Genomic DNA, 18,153 nt, shown 5'->3' with positions numbered 1-18,153 from the left:
TCCATCTTTAGAGGGGTCCAGTGATCTGTCTGCAAGAAGGGTGTGCATGCAGAAGTCTTCTTCTGACTGGGCTCCAGTTATTCTTCATTAACTGCTTTTTTCATTTTCTTTTCACATTAATATGCTACAGGCACCATGATTAGTACTTATTAACACCTGCTATAAATTGTGCAGTCGGCTACCCAGTCAACCCATACCTTCCTCCCAACATGAAGTACTCAAGCCGCTTGTTTGGAGTTTTAAGAGTAACAAACTATAAAGCACAGCACAGTGTGCACACCACTTTTATACCTCAAGAAACATTTTTTGCAATTTGTATTTAGCTTAAACTAGCTTAGGTACATTATGTGACTTGCCCAGAACCAGAATGCTTTGAGCTGAAGCTGGGACATGTTTTTAAACGTCCTGCTAACTAACACTTGTCCTCCTTTCCTACCATCCTGTTTTCACTGCCTGTGATTGCTTGTAACTTTCTATGTAGAGGTCCGTGTTTGCAATCGTAGTGATTTACCACAAACTTTGATGTCTTTAATGGCTAATGTAATGTAATGGATAATGTGCTGCATGGCTAAACACTTATAAGGTCCAAAAAGCTGGACCTATTGGCTATGCCAATGCTTGTTATACTTAGCTAAATGGTCTGGATTCAGTCTCTGAGTGTGTGTCATCAGTCCTTGATTGAGTGAATACAATAAAAGCTTAACACACCCTCCTGATAAGCTTATCTGCTCAACCACACAACCACAAAGAGAGCTGTTGGTGATTATATAATTTACCCTATGCTATACCTCTTGGGGTCTGGACTCTGTGCACCTTATACCCTACATTGGTATAGTATATTCAGAGTCAGCTTCCTAGTATGAGGTAACAGACGCTTTACCTGGGGTAACCACGTGTGTTACTCAGTCATGTGACTTGAATGAGTTTTAGTTGGTGTTTGTTTACTGCAGAAGAACGTCTGTACTACTTGTGTACCTATAATTAGTTGTAACATGCAATGTAAAAGATCATTCTAACTACCTAGATACGATGTGGTTTCTCACATGACACTAAAACCCTGCTGAGCAGGCACTTTGCCTAGAATAAACCATTCGTGCCCCGGACATTCATTTGTGTGACATGAATGAGTTTTATCTGGTGTTTGTTTAACTGCAGAAGAACGCCTCTACTACTTGTACCTATAGTCAGTTGTAATATACATTGTAAAAGGCCATTCCATGCACATAGATATGATTCGGTTTTGTCAGACAGCATATTGGGTATTCTACCTTAACATTGATTCATTTACATAGACTTACATTTGCATTGCATTTTCTATAATGTGTTGTAATTTCATGTTTAGTTTTCATTACATGCTTTCGCCGTCAGTATTTTTTTTTAATACTGGACCACCCTACGCTTTTTGAGTTTTCAATGCACCTCATCCTGGTCCCAGTGACCATCCAGGGCCCTCTGGCTGTCACTCGAGGCCCACTTCGGAAATGACATCAGCAACATTGCCCCAAATACTCGTAGCCTGGGCGGGACCGCGGCTCTTACCTGTGTAGACCAAGATGGATGCAAAGATGAGAAGCAGGGCGCCCAGGGCGGTGCTCGGGAGGAGGGGCGCGGCCCGGGCGGAGCTGTAAGTGGTCACTGCCAGCAGGAAGGAGCCTGTAAACACGAGACAAGAGTCAGAGGTTTCAAATGTCAGAGGAAGAGAGAAGGGTGGCGTGTGGAGGGCTGGCGGGGACAGGGGGTGGCATTTTTAATCCCAGGCACATTGATCAAACAGAATAAAGGTCGATGCCCAGTAAGAGCTGTGTCTTCTGAAAATGTGCTCATCCTAGGTGTAAAAATGCCTTGGGTAAGATGCCCCTGTGCACCTGCCCCAATGCCTTGACTTCCTGTCCCAGGCACTGAGCCTCCCTGTCTAGTGTCAGCATCTGTGTCTCGCTGTGCAAGCGTCAGTATGTATCTCTCCCTGCCAGTGTCCGTGTTCATATGTCCTCGGTTCAATGTCTTCCTGTCAGTGACAGAGTGTGCGTCTCCTCCTTCTCCCATGTCTCCCTCTCATTGGGGCATATCATCAAGCCCCGGAGATAAAATTATCGCCGCTTTAGCGTTCGTTTTCGGATGGAAAGCGGTGATAATTTTATCGCCTTATCAGCAAGGTCACGCTATCGTGTGAATCCTTGCATTATCGCCCTTTCCCCCAACGCCCATCTTTGCATCTCTAATGAGATGGAAAGTGGGCGTTCCTGCCCTGACATAACTGGAGAAATGTCGCTAAGCGACATTTCTCCAATTATCAATGGGCACGCTAACCTACAGAGCGACAAGCAAAGTAGCGATAACTTCTGTTATCGCTACTTTCCTTACGCCTGCTTCAAAACTGACTTAGCCATGATATCCACCTTACATAGGATATCATGGCTAAGTATGTCTTGCCCTATCTGCAAGCTTTCGCCACACGTTGTGCGATTATCGCTATATTTCCAGCGATAATCGCACAATTGGCAGCTTGCGCTCTGAATTTTATCGCTTTGGAGATAAGTGTTGCTGATAAAATTCAGAGTTGTCCGGCGATAATTATCCTCGCGTTAACAGCGCTGAGTGATAATTATCGCATGGCCTTGATGACATGCCCCAATGTTCTTCTCAACCTCACCCAGATGGGCTCCTCCCAGCACCCCAGAACCTCACTTGTTCCTCTCCACTGATGGACAACAATCCTGAAACACGTGTCTAGAGATACACAGCACTGGCTGCACCAACAGTGGCGAATACTAAAGACTTCCAACTGAAGTGAGAGCTGTCATGCACTGCATTTACCACAATGCATCTGCTCTGTCTGCTGGTATGCCAGCAGTGGGCGCCCTCATTCTTTGGTGATTGGCGCCTTGCTGTTATTAGGCCGATGAGCTCTGGGACGCACCTGTGCTCTTGGGAGTGATACTAAACCTGAGAAGACTGAGGTCAGCATGGCCGCCACCCCATACCCTGCACTGATGGCACCAACAGTGGTGAATACTATAGACGTTAACTGATGGGAGTGTTGTCATGCACTGTCTTTACCACAATGCATCTGGGCTGTCTGCTGGTGTGCCAGGCAGTGAGCTCCCTCATTCTTCTGTGTTTGGAACCTCACCCAGTGTCAGTGTCTCACTGGTACTATTTCTGTCTCCCTGTCAGTTTGTGTCTTTCCTGTCAGTGATTGTGCCCCTGTCCCAGTGTCTGCAGTTGCCTTCCTCTGTCCTGGTGCCCGTGTCTCCTTGCTCCGGGTCAGAGTAGGCCTCTGTGACCCAGTGCCAGGCTCTGCCAGTGCCAGTGACGCTGATTGTGTCTCACGCCCCAGTTCTACTGTCTCCGAGCACCTGAGTTTGTGTTTCTTGGCTAGTCACAGTTTTTGTATTTCCCTGTCCCTAAATGTCAACAGTTTTTTCAAACTGTCCCATGGGGGATACTGTAAACAATGTTGACATTCTGGTAATGCACACGCATGGTTGCAGCCTCCTCCCTGTGTCCACAGCCAATCATAGAAGGTTATCATATGCGATCTGCATAATTAATATTCATGAGGCAGGAGGTTTTGCAACCCTATATGAACAGACATTTTGCAGTGTGACTCTTCACAACATGGAGCTATAGAGGGTAAGTGCCAAGCCGCCCTCCTCTCAACATTCATCAAGGCTTGGCACAGAGAGGATTAACCCTTTTACTTAGGACCTACACTTCTAGTGGGAACACCTATCTCCCCCCAATCTCTGGCATCACGCCCAATGGAATGTAGTCCTAGACCTCTTAGATGATAGCCCACGTTTTATCATTATTGGTTGCCCACTCACAGGAGTCAAGAAAATAGTGTCCTGTGAAGAGAAAGGAAACAGATAAGAAAAAGAAAGTTTCACTGTCCCCATGAAAAGAAAGAAACCCGTGTATTGCAAAGAAACAGGTGTTCCAAGCAATATTGTAAAATTGAGTTAAAAACTCACTTTTGGTGAGTTTACTCAAATTAAAAGCACTGTATGTTGCAAACCTTTATAAGGAAGGCCTACCTTATAAAGGTTAGCAACATACAGTGCTTATAATTTGAGTAAACTCACCAGTTTGAATAAAGAGGGCGACCTAAAGTGAGTTTTTAACTCTGGGGCGGCCCGAATGCAAGACTACACCGTGGACAAGAAAGAAATGGCAATCAGTTCCACTGGTACGGGGGGAGGGGGGGGGCTGAAATGTGCAAAACAATTCTGGGTTGTGATCCTCACTATGGAAGGGCAAGTTTACATCCTCTCTCTCAGGTACAGGTTACAGCGGCACATTTGTGCACAGCGCATAGAAGACAGGCCGCTGGTTAATATTCTGCTACCTCAGTGGCCAAGTGAGTGGTTACATCAGTATTCCTGTCCCAGTGGTTCCTTCTCCCTGTCTCCGTGGCATTGCCTCTTTGTCCCAAGGTCCCTCTCTCACTGTCCCAGTTTTTAGGTCTTGCCTGACCAAGCGCTTGCGCTGGTCTGGTGAGACTTTAAGTAAGGGCTTCAAAAAATGCTTCTGCCAGCTACAGCTTGCAGTGCATGTGCGCGGGCGCGCGCTCCAGCAGAGGCGCCATATGGCATTCCTCATGCTCATTAAGCACATCGCTCGCCACGTGCTTGATCGCAATGACTTTCACTTTTGCGTCGCGCTACGGCCGCGCGCGCACCACTCCCTTTATACTCTCTCTTGCTTCTTTTTGTAATGTCGCTGAGCTTGCCTCAGAGTCGTAACCGATCAATGCTTTTCGATCATTACTGCGATCACAAACCATTGATGCATACAAGCGAAAGCCCTCAAAAAGATGGGGAATCCCCTTTCACCCGTCCCCCTCATATTACAATTTGTAGTGCGTCACAAAATGGTGTGTGAGAGACGCAAAAACTTCTCTGACTCACACAATGGCTTTTGTACATTGCTCAAAGGTGTTTTGCCATCTCAAATCCTGTGACATTGGAAGCTGCCGGCTTTGCAACTGCAAAATACTTCTTGTACATGCCAAAATCTATCAATGTCCTCAATTGAAAGTAGGGTTGAAATGGTCAGGTGCCGCTGCTTCCTTCCCTAAGGACTTGAACTTTCTTTTCCATAGTTGAACTTATCTTCTCTCTAGAGTTCCCCTGCACACTTCTTCTCGTTAGTGGCAATGGAAGGACTTTTCTTTCAGGAAGACAGATGTCTGCACTTGTTCTTCTCTGTAAGAAGAGTGCATACTCTTTCCTTTTACATACCTAAGGTTGTCACTTCCACACCCGAATGCCGGTACTTTGGGGCTCCTAAGAGAGACACGTTTTGTACACAAGCATCTGGCAGTTTGTGAGAGTTGTTTTTTCTTACTGCTTGACAGGCCCGGTTCTAGGATTCTTGCTCAGGGAGGGCCATGGACATCAATGGGTGGGCCATGAACATGAACAGGACATGGACAGTGGTACAAAGTATTGCAGAGATCTGATATTTTAGGTACTTACATTGTCAACTTTTGACATTTTGAACACCATAAGTATCCACCAACGAGGCACCTCCTTCGCGTTCCCTGCTTTGCTTCTGGCTTTGTGGCAGGGAAGGGATGAGGCACACAGACTGGCTGGAGCCTGCTCCTAGCCATGTGCAGCAGCAGAAGCGTTCCTGCCGCCACACATCTCTTTGCAGCTTTTCATGTTTGTTTGTTTTTTAAATGCCCACTGTGCAGTTGGCAAAGCATTGAAGTTTAAAAGTGTGGTGGAGTAAGTGCAGTGAGCCCTCTGACAACTTTGCACACCTCGGCCTAATAACATAATTCAGACTTTACAATTATGTATCCTCCCTTTCTATGCACAATAATAACACAGTTATAAACTGAGTTATGGTTTTGCCAAACGTGCAAAATCAATGAAACTCACCACTTATGCTAACCAACGCACACATAATTCACGCTCCCCATCATACTCAAAGCCTTTCTCCCAGCTCTTTTGAGGCCATCCCAGTTTTTTCTGAGATATTGTTTTTTTTGCCCTTCTAGCCTCTGGCTGTCATCCCTGCAGAGGTAATACTCCCAGCATTCACACCCCCCCTTAATGGAAGACGCAAAAACATGCTTGAACTGCTAGTACTGAATTGTCTGCTTGTTTTGTAGTGTGTATTTGATTTGCAATGTGTAAATGGTAATTAACGTCTACCAAGTAATTAAAGAACATTTATTCAGGAAACAAACATGCCCAGAATAGACAACACTACACTGTGCACTACATAGCTCTGCTTAGCCACTCATCTAACAAGCATTGGCATAGCCAATAGGTCTCGACTTTGGGACCTTATAAGTATTTAGTTATGCAGCACAATATCCTTACTGCAACAACATTAACTGTTGCATTGCTAAACACTTATAAGGTTCCCAAAGGCAAGACCTATTGGTTATGCCAATGCTTGTTGAATGTGCATCTCTGACGCAGTGTCCTCTAAGGTCAGTGTTTCTGTCTCTATGTCCCAGGATCAGTGTTTGCATCTCCCTGTCCCAAGCTCAGTGGTTGTTTCTCCCTGTCCCTTTCAAGTGTCTTTATGTCTTTGGCCCAGGGTCACTGTCCCAGTGTCACTGAATGTGCTTTTCTGACCCAGTGTCTCTAAGTCCCAGTGTTTGTCTGTATGTACCACGGCCAGTGTGTGTGTCTCCCTGTCCCAGTGCTAGTACAGCCTGTCTCTCTGTCCAGATATCAGTGTGTGTGTGTCTTCCTGTCCTATTGTCAGTGTCTCTTTGCACCTGTGTGAGTGTCCCCTGGTCCCAGTGCCAGTGTCTCTGCCCCTCAGTGCCAATGCCCCTTGTTCCACTGCCAATAACTCTCAGAATGTGTAAGTGCCAGTTGTTGTATGTGCTTGTCCAGGTGTTAGTGGTTGTGGTTTTGTCAATGCCCGTACATTCATAGTACCACCCTGTGACGGTGTCGGAGATGATTGTATTACTAAATATCGACATATCAAGGACGGTATATCGAAAGGGAAGTGCATATAGGGAAGTATAGGTTTACTATTCCTAAGTCCACATCTTTGGACCTTGTAGTTATACGCAGCGCATGAGCTCATATGTGTGGAGTTAGGTATAGAAAATCTAGAATTACCTGTTGATATTCTATTTTCAATATTTTGTCCTCAACCTTCTATCCCATCGATGTTGTTGTTTCATATTCAGGGGGCAGACCATACCAAGAGATTCTTCCTTCCTTTCCCAGAGGCAGTGTTGCCATGGCTCACGGTGCATCTTACTACCCCAGAGTGTTGTAGTGTATATCAATCTATCAATCAATCAATCAGGGGTTTGTAAAGTGCGCTACTCACCCGTGAGGGTCTCAAGGTGCTGGGGGGGTGGGGGGGGGGGGACGGGGTAGCGGCTCTGGATCAGTCAAAGAGCCAGGTCTTGAGGTCCTTCCTGAACGTGTGCAGGGTCGGGAAGAGTCTGATGTTCACAGGGAGCTTGTTCCAGGTCTTGGCTGCGATGTAGAAGAAAGCTCTCCCGCCGGGTTCTGTTTCTGTGGCTGCGGGGGACCTCTGCCACAGCAAGGTCGGCGGAGTGGAGGTTCCTCTTTGGTACGTGGAAAGAGACTCTCTTGTTGAGGTATTTGGGTCCAATGTTGTTGAGGGATTTGTAGGTGTGGGTGAGGAGTTTGAAGGTGACTCTCTTCTCGACCGGGAGCCAGTGGAGGCCTCGTAGGTGTTGGGTCATGTGCTCGTGACGTTGTGTCCCGAGGACGAGTCTGGCTGCGGCGTTCTGGATGGTTTGGAGTTTGTGTAGAAGAGTTCTGTTGATTCCGGCGTAGAGGGCGTTGCCGTAGTCCAGTCTGCTGGTTATGAGTGCATGAGTGACGGTCTTTCTGCAGTCAGGGGGGATCCATTTTAAGGTCTTACGGAGGATGCGAAGGCAGTTGAAACTAGTGAAAGCGACGGCATTGATCTGGTGGTTCATGGAGAGGGAGAAGTCAAGGATGATGCAGAGGTTCCGAGCGTGGTCTGTAGAGGTGGGTGGGTTCCCGATGGCGGAGGGACGCCAGGTGTTGTCCCAGGCGGAGGTGCAGGGTCTGAGGATGAGGACCTCGGTCTTCTCTGAGTTGAGCTTCAAGCAGCTGTCTTTCATCCAGGCTGCGGCGTCCTTCATTCCTTCCTGGAAGCAGAGTCTGGTGTCTTCGGGATTCTTCGTGAGTGAGAGGATCAGCTGGGTGTCGTCGGCGTAGGAAACGATGCTGAGCCCATGCTGTTTGACGAGGGGGGCCATGTAGATGTTGAAGAGCGTGGGGCTGAGTGATGATCCCTGGCGAACTCCGCGGTTGATTTCCGTGGGTTCGGAGAGGAAGGGGGGGAGTAGAATCCTCTGGGTTCTGCCGGAGAGGAAGAATTGGATCCAGTCGAGGACGGCTCCTCGTATACCCGCGTCGTGGAGTCGGGCTGCGAGCGTGCGATGTGAGACAGTGTCAAAGGCTGCGGAGAGGTCTAGAAGGATGAGGGCCACAGAGTGTCCCTGGTCTAGTAGCATGCGGATGTCATCAGTGGCGGCGAGGAGGACGGTCTCAGTGCTGTGATTGCTGCGGAATCCAGACTGGGAGGTGTCTAGGATGGCGTTCTCTTCGATGAAGGCAGTCAGCTGGGTGTTCACGAGTCTCTCTGTGACTTTGGCCGCGAAGGGAACCAGAGAGATGGGCCGGAGGTTTTTCAGGTCAGTTGGGTCGGCCGTTGGTTTCTTGAGGAGGGGTTTCACCTCCGCCTGTTTCCAGTCGTCTGGGCAGATGCCGAATCTGAGGGAGGCGTTGATCATCCGTCCTAGTTCGGGTGCAATGACAGCGGCGGCCCTGTGAAAGATGTGCGGTGGGCAGGGATCCGTTGGGGCTCCTGAGTGAGTTTGCTTCATGGTCGTGGTGATGAGTTTGATGGTCGCGGGATCCCAGGATGTGATGATTGGCTTATCAGCGGCGGTGGGGGGGGGGGGGGGTGTCCGGTGCTGGTTCGCTGAAGTTGTCATAGAGGACCTTTATCTTCAGATGGAAGTAGGAGCTGAGCTTGTCGTAGAGTTCCTGGGAAGGTGTGACGTCCATGGCTTCGCAGGTGGGTTTTGCGAACTGCTGTATGACGTTGAACAGTTCCTTGATGTTGGTCGCGTTGGTCTGGACTTTGTCTCTTATGAAGGTCCGTTTGGTGTCTCTTATGCGCTGGTGGTATTCCTTCAGGGCGCTCTTGTGGTTGTTCCATGCTTGTGTGGTGTTCTGGTTTTGCCAGGCTTTCTCAAGGTGTCTGCAGGAGCGTCTGGCTTCTTGAAGTTCTGTGGTGAACCAGGCAGCCTTCAGAGGGCGTTGTTTGGTGGGGTGATGGAGGGGTGCCAGCTTGTCGGCGCAGTGGGAGACCCAGCGGTGAAATTCCATGGCTGCGGAGTTGGTGTCGGTTGTGGCGCTCGGGGGGTTTTGCCGGAGGGTGGTGTTGAGGTGTTCCTCTGTGACCTTGCTCCAGTTCCGTCGTGGCGGGTGCGGGGCGGGCTTGGGTGCGGTGGTGGTGTTGAAGGTGAAGTGGACGCAGTGGTGGTCCATCCAGATGGGCTGGGTGGTGTGGCTGAAATGGATGTTTGTTCCTCCAGCGAAGATGGGGTCGAGGGTGTGACCCGCTCTGTGGGTGGGCGTGTTGACGAGCTGCTTCAATCCTAGGTTGGCAAGGTTGTCGAGGAGAGTGGTGGAGTCGGGTCGTTGCTGTTATCGAGGTGGAAGTTCAGATCCCCGAGTAGAATGTAGTCCGTGGAGGTAATGGCGTGGGGTGCGGCGAGCTCGGCGATTGTAGTTGCGGGCTGGGTGCGAGGTCCTGGTGGTCTGTAGATGAGGGTGCCACGTAGCGTGGTCCTGGGGCTGGGCTGGATCTGGAAGTGGAGGTGTTCTGTGTTGGAGTGGAGGTCACTCGTGCTGGATGTGGAGAGTCAGAGGAGGTCTTGTGTGCGATGGCGAGTCCTCCTCCTGGGCAGTGCGGGCAGTCCTTTCTCTGGATCTTGTAGCCGTCGGGGATGGCTGTGGCGATGTCGGGGCCGGAGGTGGCGTTGGTCCAGGTTTCCTTGAAGAAGGCAACATCGGGCACGAGGGTGTCAATCAGGTCCCAGATTTGGACGGTGGGTCAGTGCAGGGAGCGCACGTTGAGAAGGATGCAAGTCAGGGTTTCGGTGGTGCGTGCATCAGGCGGCCCTTTGGCGGTTGCGGGAGCTTTGTCGATGGTGCAGGATCTGCAGCAGGCTCTGCACGAGAACTGCCCATGGGTGGTGTTCGGCGAGGATCTGGTGCAGTCGGCGTGTCTTCCGGGATTGAGAGCGTGGAGGGTTGTTGAGTCTAGCGGTGGGGTCTAGGAGAACCAGGGGTCCTGGCGCTGGTCGAGGTCGGGTTGCGGACGGGCGTAGACGGCCTTGCCTTAGGCGTGCCCGCTGCGTGCGTCCGCTGCGCAACCTTGCAACGGTCGCCATATGTAGGGGAGGGGGGCGGGAGTAGAGGTAGGGAGGCGGGAGCGGGCTGAGTCAGGGGGCAGGGCCGCAGGGGCAGCAGCGGCGGGAACAGAACAGCGAGGGCAAAAATACAAACAACACACAGGTACAGTAATGCAGTCAGCAGTCAGCAAAAGGCAACAGTGAGGCGGGGAATGACAATGAGGAATAACAGCAATAAAGCGGAAACACTGGGGAAATACCGGATAGCACCCAAAAGCGACCTGAGGCATAGGGACGGGCTGCTGGCTCGAACCCTGTTCGGTAGAAGGGCTCTGTGCAAGCGCTGTCGGCAGTGAGGCGGAGCTGCTGGGGAGAGTGCGGGCCTTGGACCATATATGTATCTTGAAGGTCCATAACGCAACAACTGTGAGTCATCCAGACTCTATTTCGCCATTCCGGTCAGCCAGGATGTGTTCCTGTGCAGAGGGACCCCTAGCATGGGTCCCCTGGCAGGTGCTCCGTGCGATTTTTATTTTGGTCCCAGGAGAGTTCTAGACTTCAGTAGACCACACAGTTCCACCCAAAGTGGAATTTCTTTCATTGGGGTGAATACTTTCCCCATGACCGTGCCACAAGATGGCTGATGGCTGGGGTATCTGATCCAAAGTTTTAAGGAGCTGCACTATTTTGCAGTGCACCCTCCACTCTTTGACCAGTTGCGCTGGTATTAGGAATGTGTGCGCTGTGGCACTGCCTTTCAGTATCATGGTCCATGTACTGTTCGCCCCAAACATCCTATGTGTAATCAGGCCTGGATGTGGTGCCCATGGCGTATGTAACACAACTTCCGTTATTCCCTCAAGTGAGGTAAAACACCCATGTGGCTGTTTGCACACGTTCTCCATGATAAGACTAATTGTGCCTGTGGTTGTGTCAGACACCCAGAGGTTTGTGCTCTATTTCAAGCTGTGCATGTGTCCATGTGACAAATATAAACCTGAAGTCTACCCCACACCCGTGGACCTTTACAGCTGACATGGTACAAAATTACACATCAGCATGACCACATAGTGAGTGACATATGATTAACAGTGAGCACTGAAAGGTGTGACCAGTGCTCATTGTGACTTTGCAATACTGACAGGCATGGCCAAGAATTCGGCAGACAGCACAGTATTGACACTGCAACGTCACACGGCATGAGTGATGAGTGCATCCAGCCACATGATGTCTGCCCTAATGAATATTTCTCATTCTGTCTGACAATGAACAATATTAGAATACTGGAATGCTGAGCGCTGCATTGAAGACAATAGAGTGCTCTGGGCTTCTAATGGCTGGTAGAAGCCCGGAGCGCCAACATTTTAATGTTTTACTTTGCCTCTCTGAGCCCGAGGGGACTTAAATCCCTGTTTTTAGTAATTAGAACATTCTGTCCTCTAGGGGCGGAATGTTCTAAAAGGCTTAGAGCCCTCCATAATGGGCTCTACCGGCCGTTAAAGGTGCTCTCCAGCGTTAAACGCCAGAGCCGAAGGTGAGGGCCTTTAACAAGGGAGTGGGCCTGTAATGGCCGGTAGATCCCGCTACGGTGGGCTCTAAGGCTATTTTTTGTCCCCGCAGTGTTGCTTATACTGGGTGATAATGTCAGACTCATCCAACCGTCCACGGCCACACAGCACTTCCGACGGTATGTGCACGTGGCTATACTTGTAAGGTACATGCACCTACAAGTCATAGGTTGAAGTGTGAAGTGAAAAGCACACGTCACCAGAGCAAACTTGCATGCCTCAAGAACGGTCATGTGACTAAGGGCTACAAGACCCCAGTAATGTCAGCTTTTAACCAGGCAGGGTCACCTGACACTCAAATATTGCATGAACTTTCAGCTTCAGAGCACCAGACTGAGTGAGCTTTTGGGATTTCTGTTTTAGTCTACTGTCAGCATTATCCAGGTCTCAGAATCCAAATGCAATGAGGGAGCTCGGTGGGTTAAGGCCCTACTTGCTGAAGTCTCTGGGTGGAGTGCATCTCACAGCTTTCTTTCCCATAATATAGCTTAGTGGGTTGAGCGCTAGCTGCAAAGCTAAATGTGTAAGTGTGTGTGTGACATGAACATGGTAGCTGCAAACTCTGCAAATGGGGATGTGTGGGTGCGGAGTGGTGTTTGTGATGGTCCTTTAACTTTATTTATTTATTTCAAGTATTTATTGCGCCTCAATCATCCCCTAAGGGATATCCCGGTGCTAGACCTCAAGCCTACAGAGCTCCATAAATCACAAAACCCATTACAGTGGAAAAAGCCCTGCCTTCAGCATCCTCCGACAAGTTAGAAGGTCCGAAGTCAAGTGTATATTAAGAGGGAGGGCACTCCAGGAGAAGCTGCCCGGTAATTCAAAGAGCGCCCCCCCCCCCATTCTAGATCGTGCGCTGGCATATATAAAGCAGCTCTATCACGCAAGGTCACTAGACCGGTATCATGAAGCGCTCTATGCACATGGCAAAGTAGCTGAACAAAGGCTCTCTTACGAACTGGAAGCCAGTGAAGACAATTCAAACAAAGAGTAACCAAACTCCTGATAGGGCTATTGAAAATCAATCTTGCCACCTCATTTTGAATCAATTGGAGGCAAGTAAACAAGTAGTCAGCAATTCAACATGCAGAGCGTTGCCATAATCTAATGACTCACAATCAAAGCTTGTACAATAGTATTCCGCCAGATTACCGGGATCCACTAAGATCATCTGCAAAGAGTACGTAGGAGCCCAAACCAGCTCCCACAAACAGCATCTACCAGGCCCTGCATGGAAAGAGAATCCTCAGTCAAGAACCCCAGATCTTAGCAACCCTTTTTGGCCTCGGGCAGGACCTAACAAGGGGGGCACCAGGAGACATTGTAGATCCTGAGGGCCCCACCAAAGAGCAGCATTTTGATTTTGTCTTCATTGAGTTTTAGACATGGTAACTGCATCCACCACGCCCCTTTTGAACGGCAGGTCACTAAATGTCCTCATGTCTCGGTATGCCTGCCATCGATGGAAATGATAAGCTGGGTTTCATCGGCATAGGCAGAGATCTCGAACTCCCAAGCTTGAACAATATCCACCAAGGGAGACACGTAAACATTGAACAGAGTGGGGCTCAGGGAGGACCCCTGAGGAACCCCACAATGTGTCAACAGTGGACTGGATTTAAAAGGAGGCAGCTGTACCGATTGAGATCTATTGCTCAGAACACGCCAAACCACTGCTAAGTAGTAGAATGCAGGCCGATTCCATGCAGTCGGTGGTGAGGCACAGTATCGAAAGCAGCAGACAGGTCCAGGAGGATGAGGGCTGCAGATTTACCCTCATCGACCAGAGACCTGATGCTGGCCAACAGTCATCGCACAAAGACCTGATGCTGGCCAGCAGTCATCGCACAAAGACCTGATGCTGGCCAACAGACATCGCACACAGACCGGATGCTGGCCAACAGTCATCTCACAAAGACCTGATGCTGGCCAACAGTCATCGACCAGAGACCTGATGCTGGCCAACAGTCATCGCACAGAGACCTGATGCTGGCCAACAGTCATCGCACAGAGACCTGATGCTGGCCAACAGTCATCGCACAGAGACCTGATGCTGGCCAACATCCATCGCACAGAGACCTGATGCTGGCCAACAGTCATCGCACAGAGACCTGATGCTGGCCAACAGTCATCGCACAGAGACCTGATGCTGGCCAACAGTCATCGCACAAAGACCTGATGCTGGCCAGCAGTCATCGCACAAAGACCTGATGCTGGCCAGCAGTCATCGCACAAAGACCTGATGCTGGCCAACAGTCATCGCACAAAGACCTGATGCTGGCCAGCAGTCATCGCACAAAGACCTGATGCTGGCCAGCAGTCATCGCACAAAGACCTGATGCTGGCCAACAGTCATCGCACAAAGACCTGATGCTGGCCAACAGTCATCGCACAAAGACCTGATGCTGGCCAACAGTCATCGACCAGAGACCTGATGCTGGCCAACAGTCATCGCACAAAGATCTGATGCTGGCCAGCAGTCATCGCACAAAGACCTGATGCTGGCCAGCAGTCATCCCACAAAGACCTGATGCTGGCCAACAATCATCTCACAAAGACCTGATGCTGGCCAACAGTCATCGACCAGAGACCTGATGCTGGCCAACAGTCATCGCACAAAGACCTGATGCTGACCAGCAGTCATCCCACAAAGACCTGATGCTGGCCAACAATCATCTCACAAAGACCTGATGCTGGCCAACAGTCATCGCACAAAGACCTGATGCTGGCCAACAGTCATCGCACAAAGACCTGATGCTGGCCAACAGTCATCGCACAAAGACCTGATGCTGACCAGCAGACATCGCACAAAGACCTGATGCTGACCAGCAGACATCGCACAAAGACCTGATGCTGGCCAACAGTCATCGCACACAGACCTGATGCTGCTAGCCAACAGTCATTGCCCAAAGACCTGATGCTGGCCAACAGTCATCGCACACAGACCTGGTGCTGGCCAGCAGTCATCACACAACAGTCATCGCACAAAGACCTGATGCTGGCCAGCAGTGATCACACAACAGTCATCGCACAAAGACCTGATGCTGGCCAACAGTCTTCGCACAGAGACCTGATGCTGCCCAGCGGAGCGGATCCAGTACTGTCTTTGGCTCCGACCCCAGTTTGAGGGGATCCCTCAGATTGGTACTCTCCAAATAGTGGGATAATTAGTTGTTAACTCATCTTTCCAGCACCTTTGCCATATATGGCAACAGCGAGATGGGGAGATAGTTGGACAAGATTGTATTGTATTGTATAGAGTATTTATAAAGCGCAGCAATCACCCAATGGGCATCTTGGCGCAACGTTCTTCACCAAGGACAGAACCAGAGCGTGCTTCCAAGCTGGGGGACACTCGGCTTCCTTCAGTGATCTATTCAAAAAGACTGCTAAATGCCGGCTTAAAACAGAGGCCAATCAGGTGTAAGTAAAGTGAGGGCAGAGATCCAAAGGCGAACCTCATTTCACCTTTAACAACGTCTTTCCCAGCATCTCAACCGTTAATTTAAAAACCCCGCCCGAACTGGACCAAGCCCCGGGATGAGATCCTCCCCCACTGGGGGTTGATTTGCAAAGGCCAAGGAGGTGGTCTCTAGTTTATCATTGAAGAACAGCCCGCTCCGCACTAAGGGGGCTGAGGCTTCGACAGCTCAGTGCTGCTGAATGAGACAATTCCATAACTATTAAAAAGCGTTCTCTGGGCGATGCAGTATTCTCCTCAAATCTCCTTAGGAAGTGTTGTCTTCTAACTTGTCTAAGTTGCTTGCAATAAGCTTTATGTGCATTTTATAGCTCAACCGTCCTCTAACACCTTGGAGTTCTGCCACGGCGCTCAAAAGTCTCACATTTCCTTTTTGCGTCTCTTCGCTCATTTGAGACCCCTTCGCTGATGAGATTGCCTAGAGGAGAAGCTCTGTTAGTGGAGAGACGGAAAATGGAATTGAAAAATTGCCCGACCAAATGCTGACTTCTGTTTGATGAACCCTCCAGCACAGTCCCTGAGGCCCCCTTCTAGCAGCTGGCCGTATTATGGTCATTTGAGGCCACTGCAAGCCAGGCTTCACGTGAGTACACAACAGGGACTGAAACGGGCAGGGGTCCTGGCGACGGTCGGGCGTGGACAGGCGCAGACGGGCTTGCCTTTGGCACGCCAGCGGTGCACCCACTTCAAGCGTCCACTGTGGGGTCGCACATCACCCGCATTTAAATCTATAGAGCCCCCTTCCCTAATGTGCCTAAAACGCACCTCTACCTTTCTGGCAATAATCCTTTGGGGGTGAAGGGTCAGGTTCCCAAAGCCCACCTGTACAGCTGTCTTTAAATCCTGCAATGTTTGTCCAATGGCCTAAAGTACTAAGTGTCAAGTTTTATTGCTCTAATGTGCTTGTCAAAGGTCTGTAGTGAGAGCCCCCAATAGTAGTTCATGGTGTGGGTATCTGGGGGTTTCCCGGACTCGTTTCATCCAAGGAGAGGAGAACGGGCTTGCCAGGAGGATGCTTGGACGTTCTCAGTCCACAACAATCTGTAACACCAGGAAGCGCTGTCCCATGTTGAGGACATCACAAAAGATGGCGCCCTGTTCTTGCGGCTCCTTTTAAGCCTCCCTTCCTCAGTCCATGCTGGGAGACCTGCCGAGCCTTGCTGACGTGCCACATCCCAGGCATCGGCTGCTTGGCTAGTTGCCTGGGCTGGTCAGGCTGCAGTGAAGTGTCTGGGGCTCCAGAGGGGGGTTAGGACACAATTTAAATGTTGCCAGACGTGGTTCTCCATCGGAAACCCTCAGTCCGCATGCCTCATTTGGGGCCTCATGTAGGAAGCCAAATACCGGTCGGTAACGGCCGATTTTCGGTAATAATACCGTTACCGACCGGTATTTTGGCCATTGGTATGTAGGGGGACATATTTTGCTTTCGGAATTTACCGAATCGGTAAAATTACCGATTCGGTAATAATACCGAATCGGTAATGTTACCGAATCGGTAACTTTTCCGAATCGGTAATTTTACCGATTCGGTAAATTCCGAAAGCAAAATCGAGATGTAGGGGGAGTGTGTGTGTGTGTTTATGAGTCGGTATTTACCACCAACTTATAGTTGGTGGTAAATAATGAATGTATGTGTAAATGCATTTTTACGCGCGTAGCAGTGTGCAATGTGGCATACATACATGCCCTTAGGGCATGTATGTGTGCCACATGTGCACACATGGCCGAAACAGGGGTGCAACAGGGTGTCAATGTGACACCCTGCCACCCTTGTATGTGTTCCCCCCATTACCGAATCGGTATTTACCGATTCGGTAATGAGGCATACCTTCCCATCAATGGGAAGGTATGCCTCATTACCGAATCGGTAAATACCGATTCGGTAATCACCGACTAGTAACGAATCGGTAAAAATTACCGACTCATTACCTACATACGAGTTACCACTTCTTAAATACCGAGTCGGTACGGCTCGGTATTTAAGAAGTGGTAACTGGTACGCTACCTACATGAGGCCCTTAGAGAGGGGTGAACCCGATGTATTCCATCGACTGAGCCCCTTCGGCTTCACTGATAAGTAGGGGCCTTGGAGGAAGAACATTACAGCCCCCTCCCCAACTAGGGTGGTCGGTGTAATGCCTTCTTTTTTCCTGTCCGTCACCTCCAGAGGAACAGGAGGAAAAGTATCACCCCCACACGCTGGGAGAAAACTCATGGTACTGCGATTTAATGACATAAAAGTGGAAATAAACTTAAGAGCATGATATGTAGCGTTAACAGAAAATAGAAATGTCGTCTTTGTGTAGCACTCAATACCGCAGTTTCACTGTTTCTAAGCGCTGTAAGGGAGGACGGCTGGCGGCCTCTTACCTGCAATCCTCGCAGTTGAAATGTTGAGGAACCCCACGGAGGAGTTTAGACCCTCGCCCCCTCTTCTCCTTGGCACCATGGCTGACTGGCACACGCGTTCGGCGGATCACAAATTGGGAATTACAGACTTCCTGCTGCGCGCCCTTCTGCTTGCTGGGTGTTATGTGGAGCTGGTGCACAGCACTCTCCTCAGCGGTCTGGGTGTTGTGTGACCCTGACGTGCTCTCCTGCTGTCCCAGTATTGAATGCACCTGTCACACAGCACTCTCTTGAGCCGTTCGGTGCTGTGTGGCTCTTACGCGCAGCTCTCG

At 49.9% G+C, this 18,153-nt stretch overlaps 1 protein-coding gene across 1 annotated transcript in view; it reads right to left on the bottom strand.

Moving 5' to 3' along the window:
• LOC146788813 (uncharacterized) overlaps window positions 1-17,921 on the bottom strand; it is a 147,825-nt gene extending 129,904 nt beyond the window's left edge. The window contains exons 1-2 of the mRNA XM_085630973.1: window positions 17,843-17,921; window positions 1,540-1,653 (exon numbers count right to left, since the gene is read on the bottom strand). Coding sequence (XP_085487099.1) covers window positions 1,540-1,653; window positions 17,843-17,921 — 193 coding nt within the window. The remainder of the gene's footprint in view (window positions 1-1,539; window positions 1,654-17,842) is intronic.
• Window positions 17,922-18,153: the final 232 nt, after the last annotated feature.

Source organism: Triturus cristatus, chromosome 10, assembly GCF_964204655.1.
Source record: "Triturus cristatus chromosome 10, aTriCri1.1, whole genome shotgun sequence".
Lineage (NCBI taxonomy): Eukaryota > Metazoa > Chordata > Amphibia > Caudata > Salamandridae > Triturus > Triturus cristatus.
Note: the sequence above shows the minus strand (reverse complement) of the source record. Positions and strands in the feature narration are given on the sequence as shown.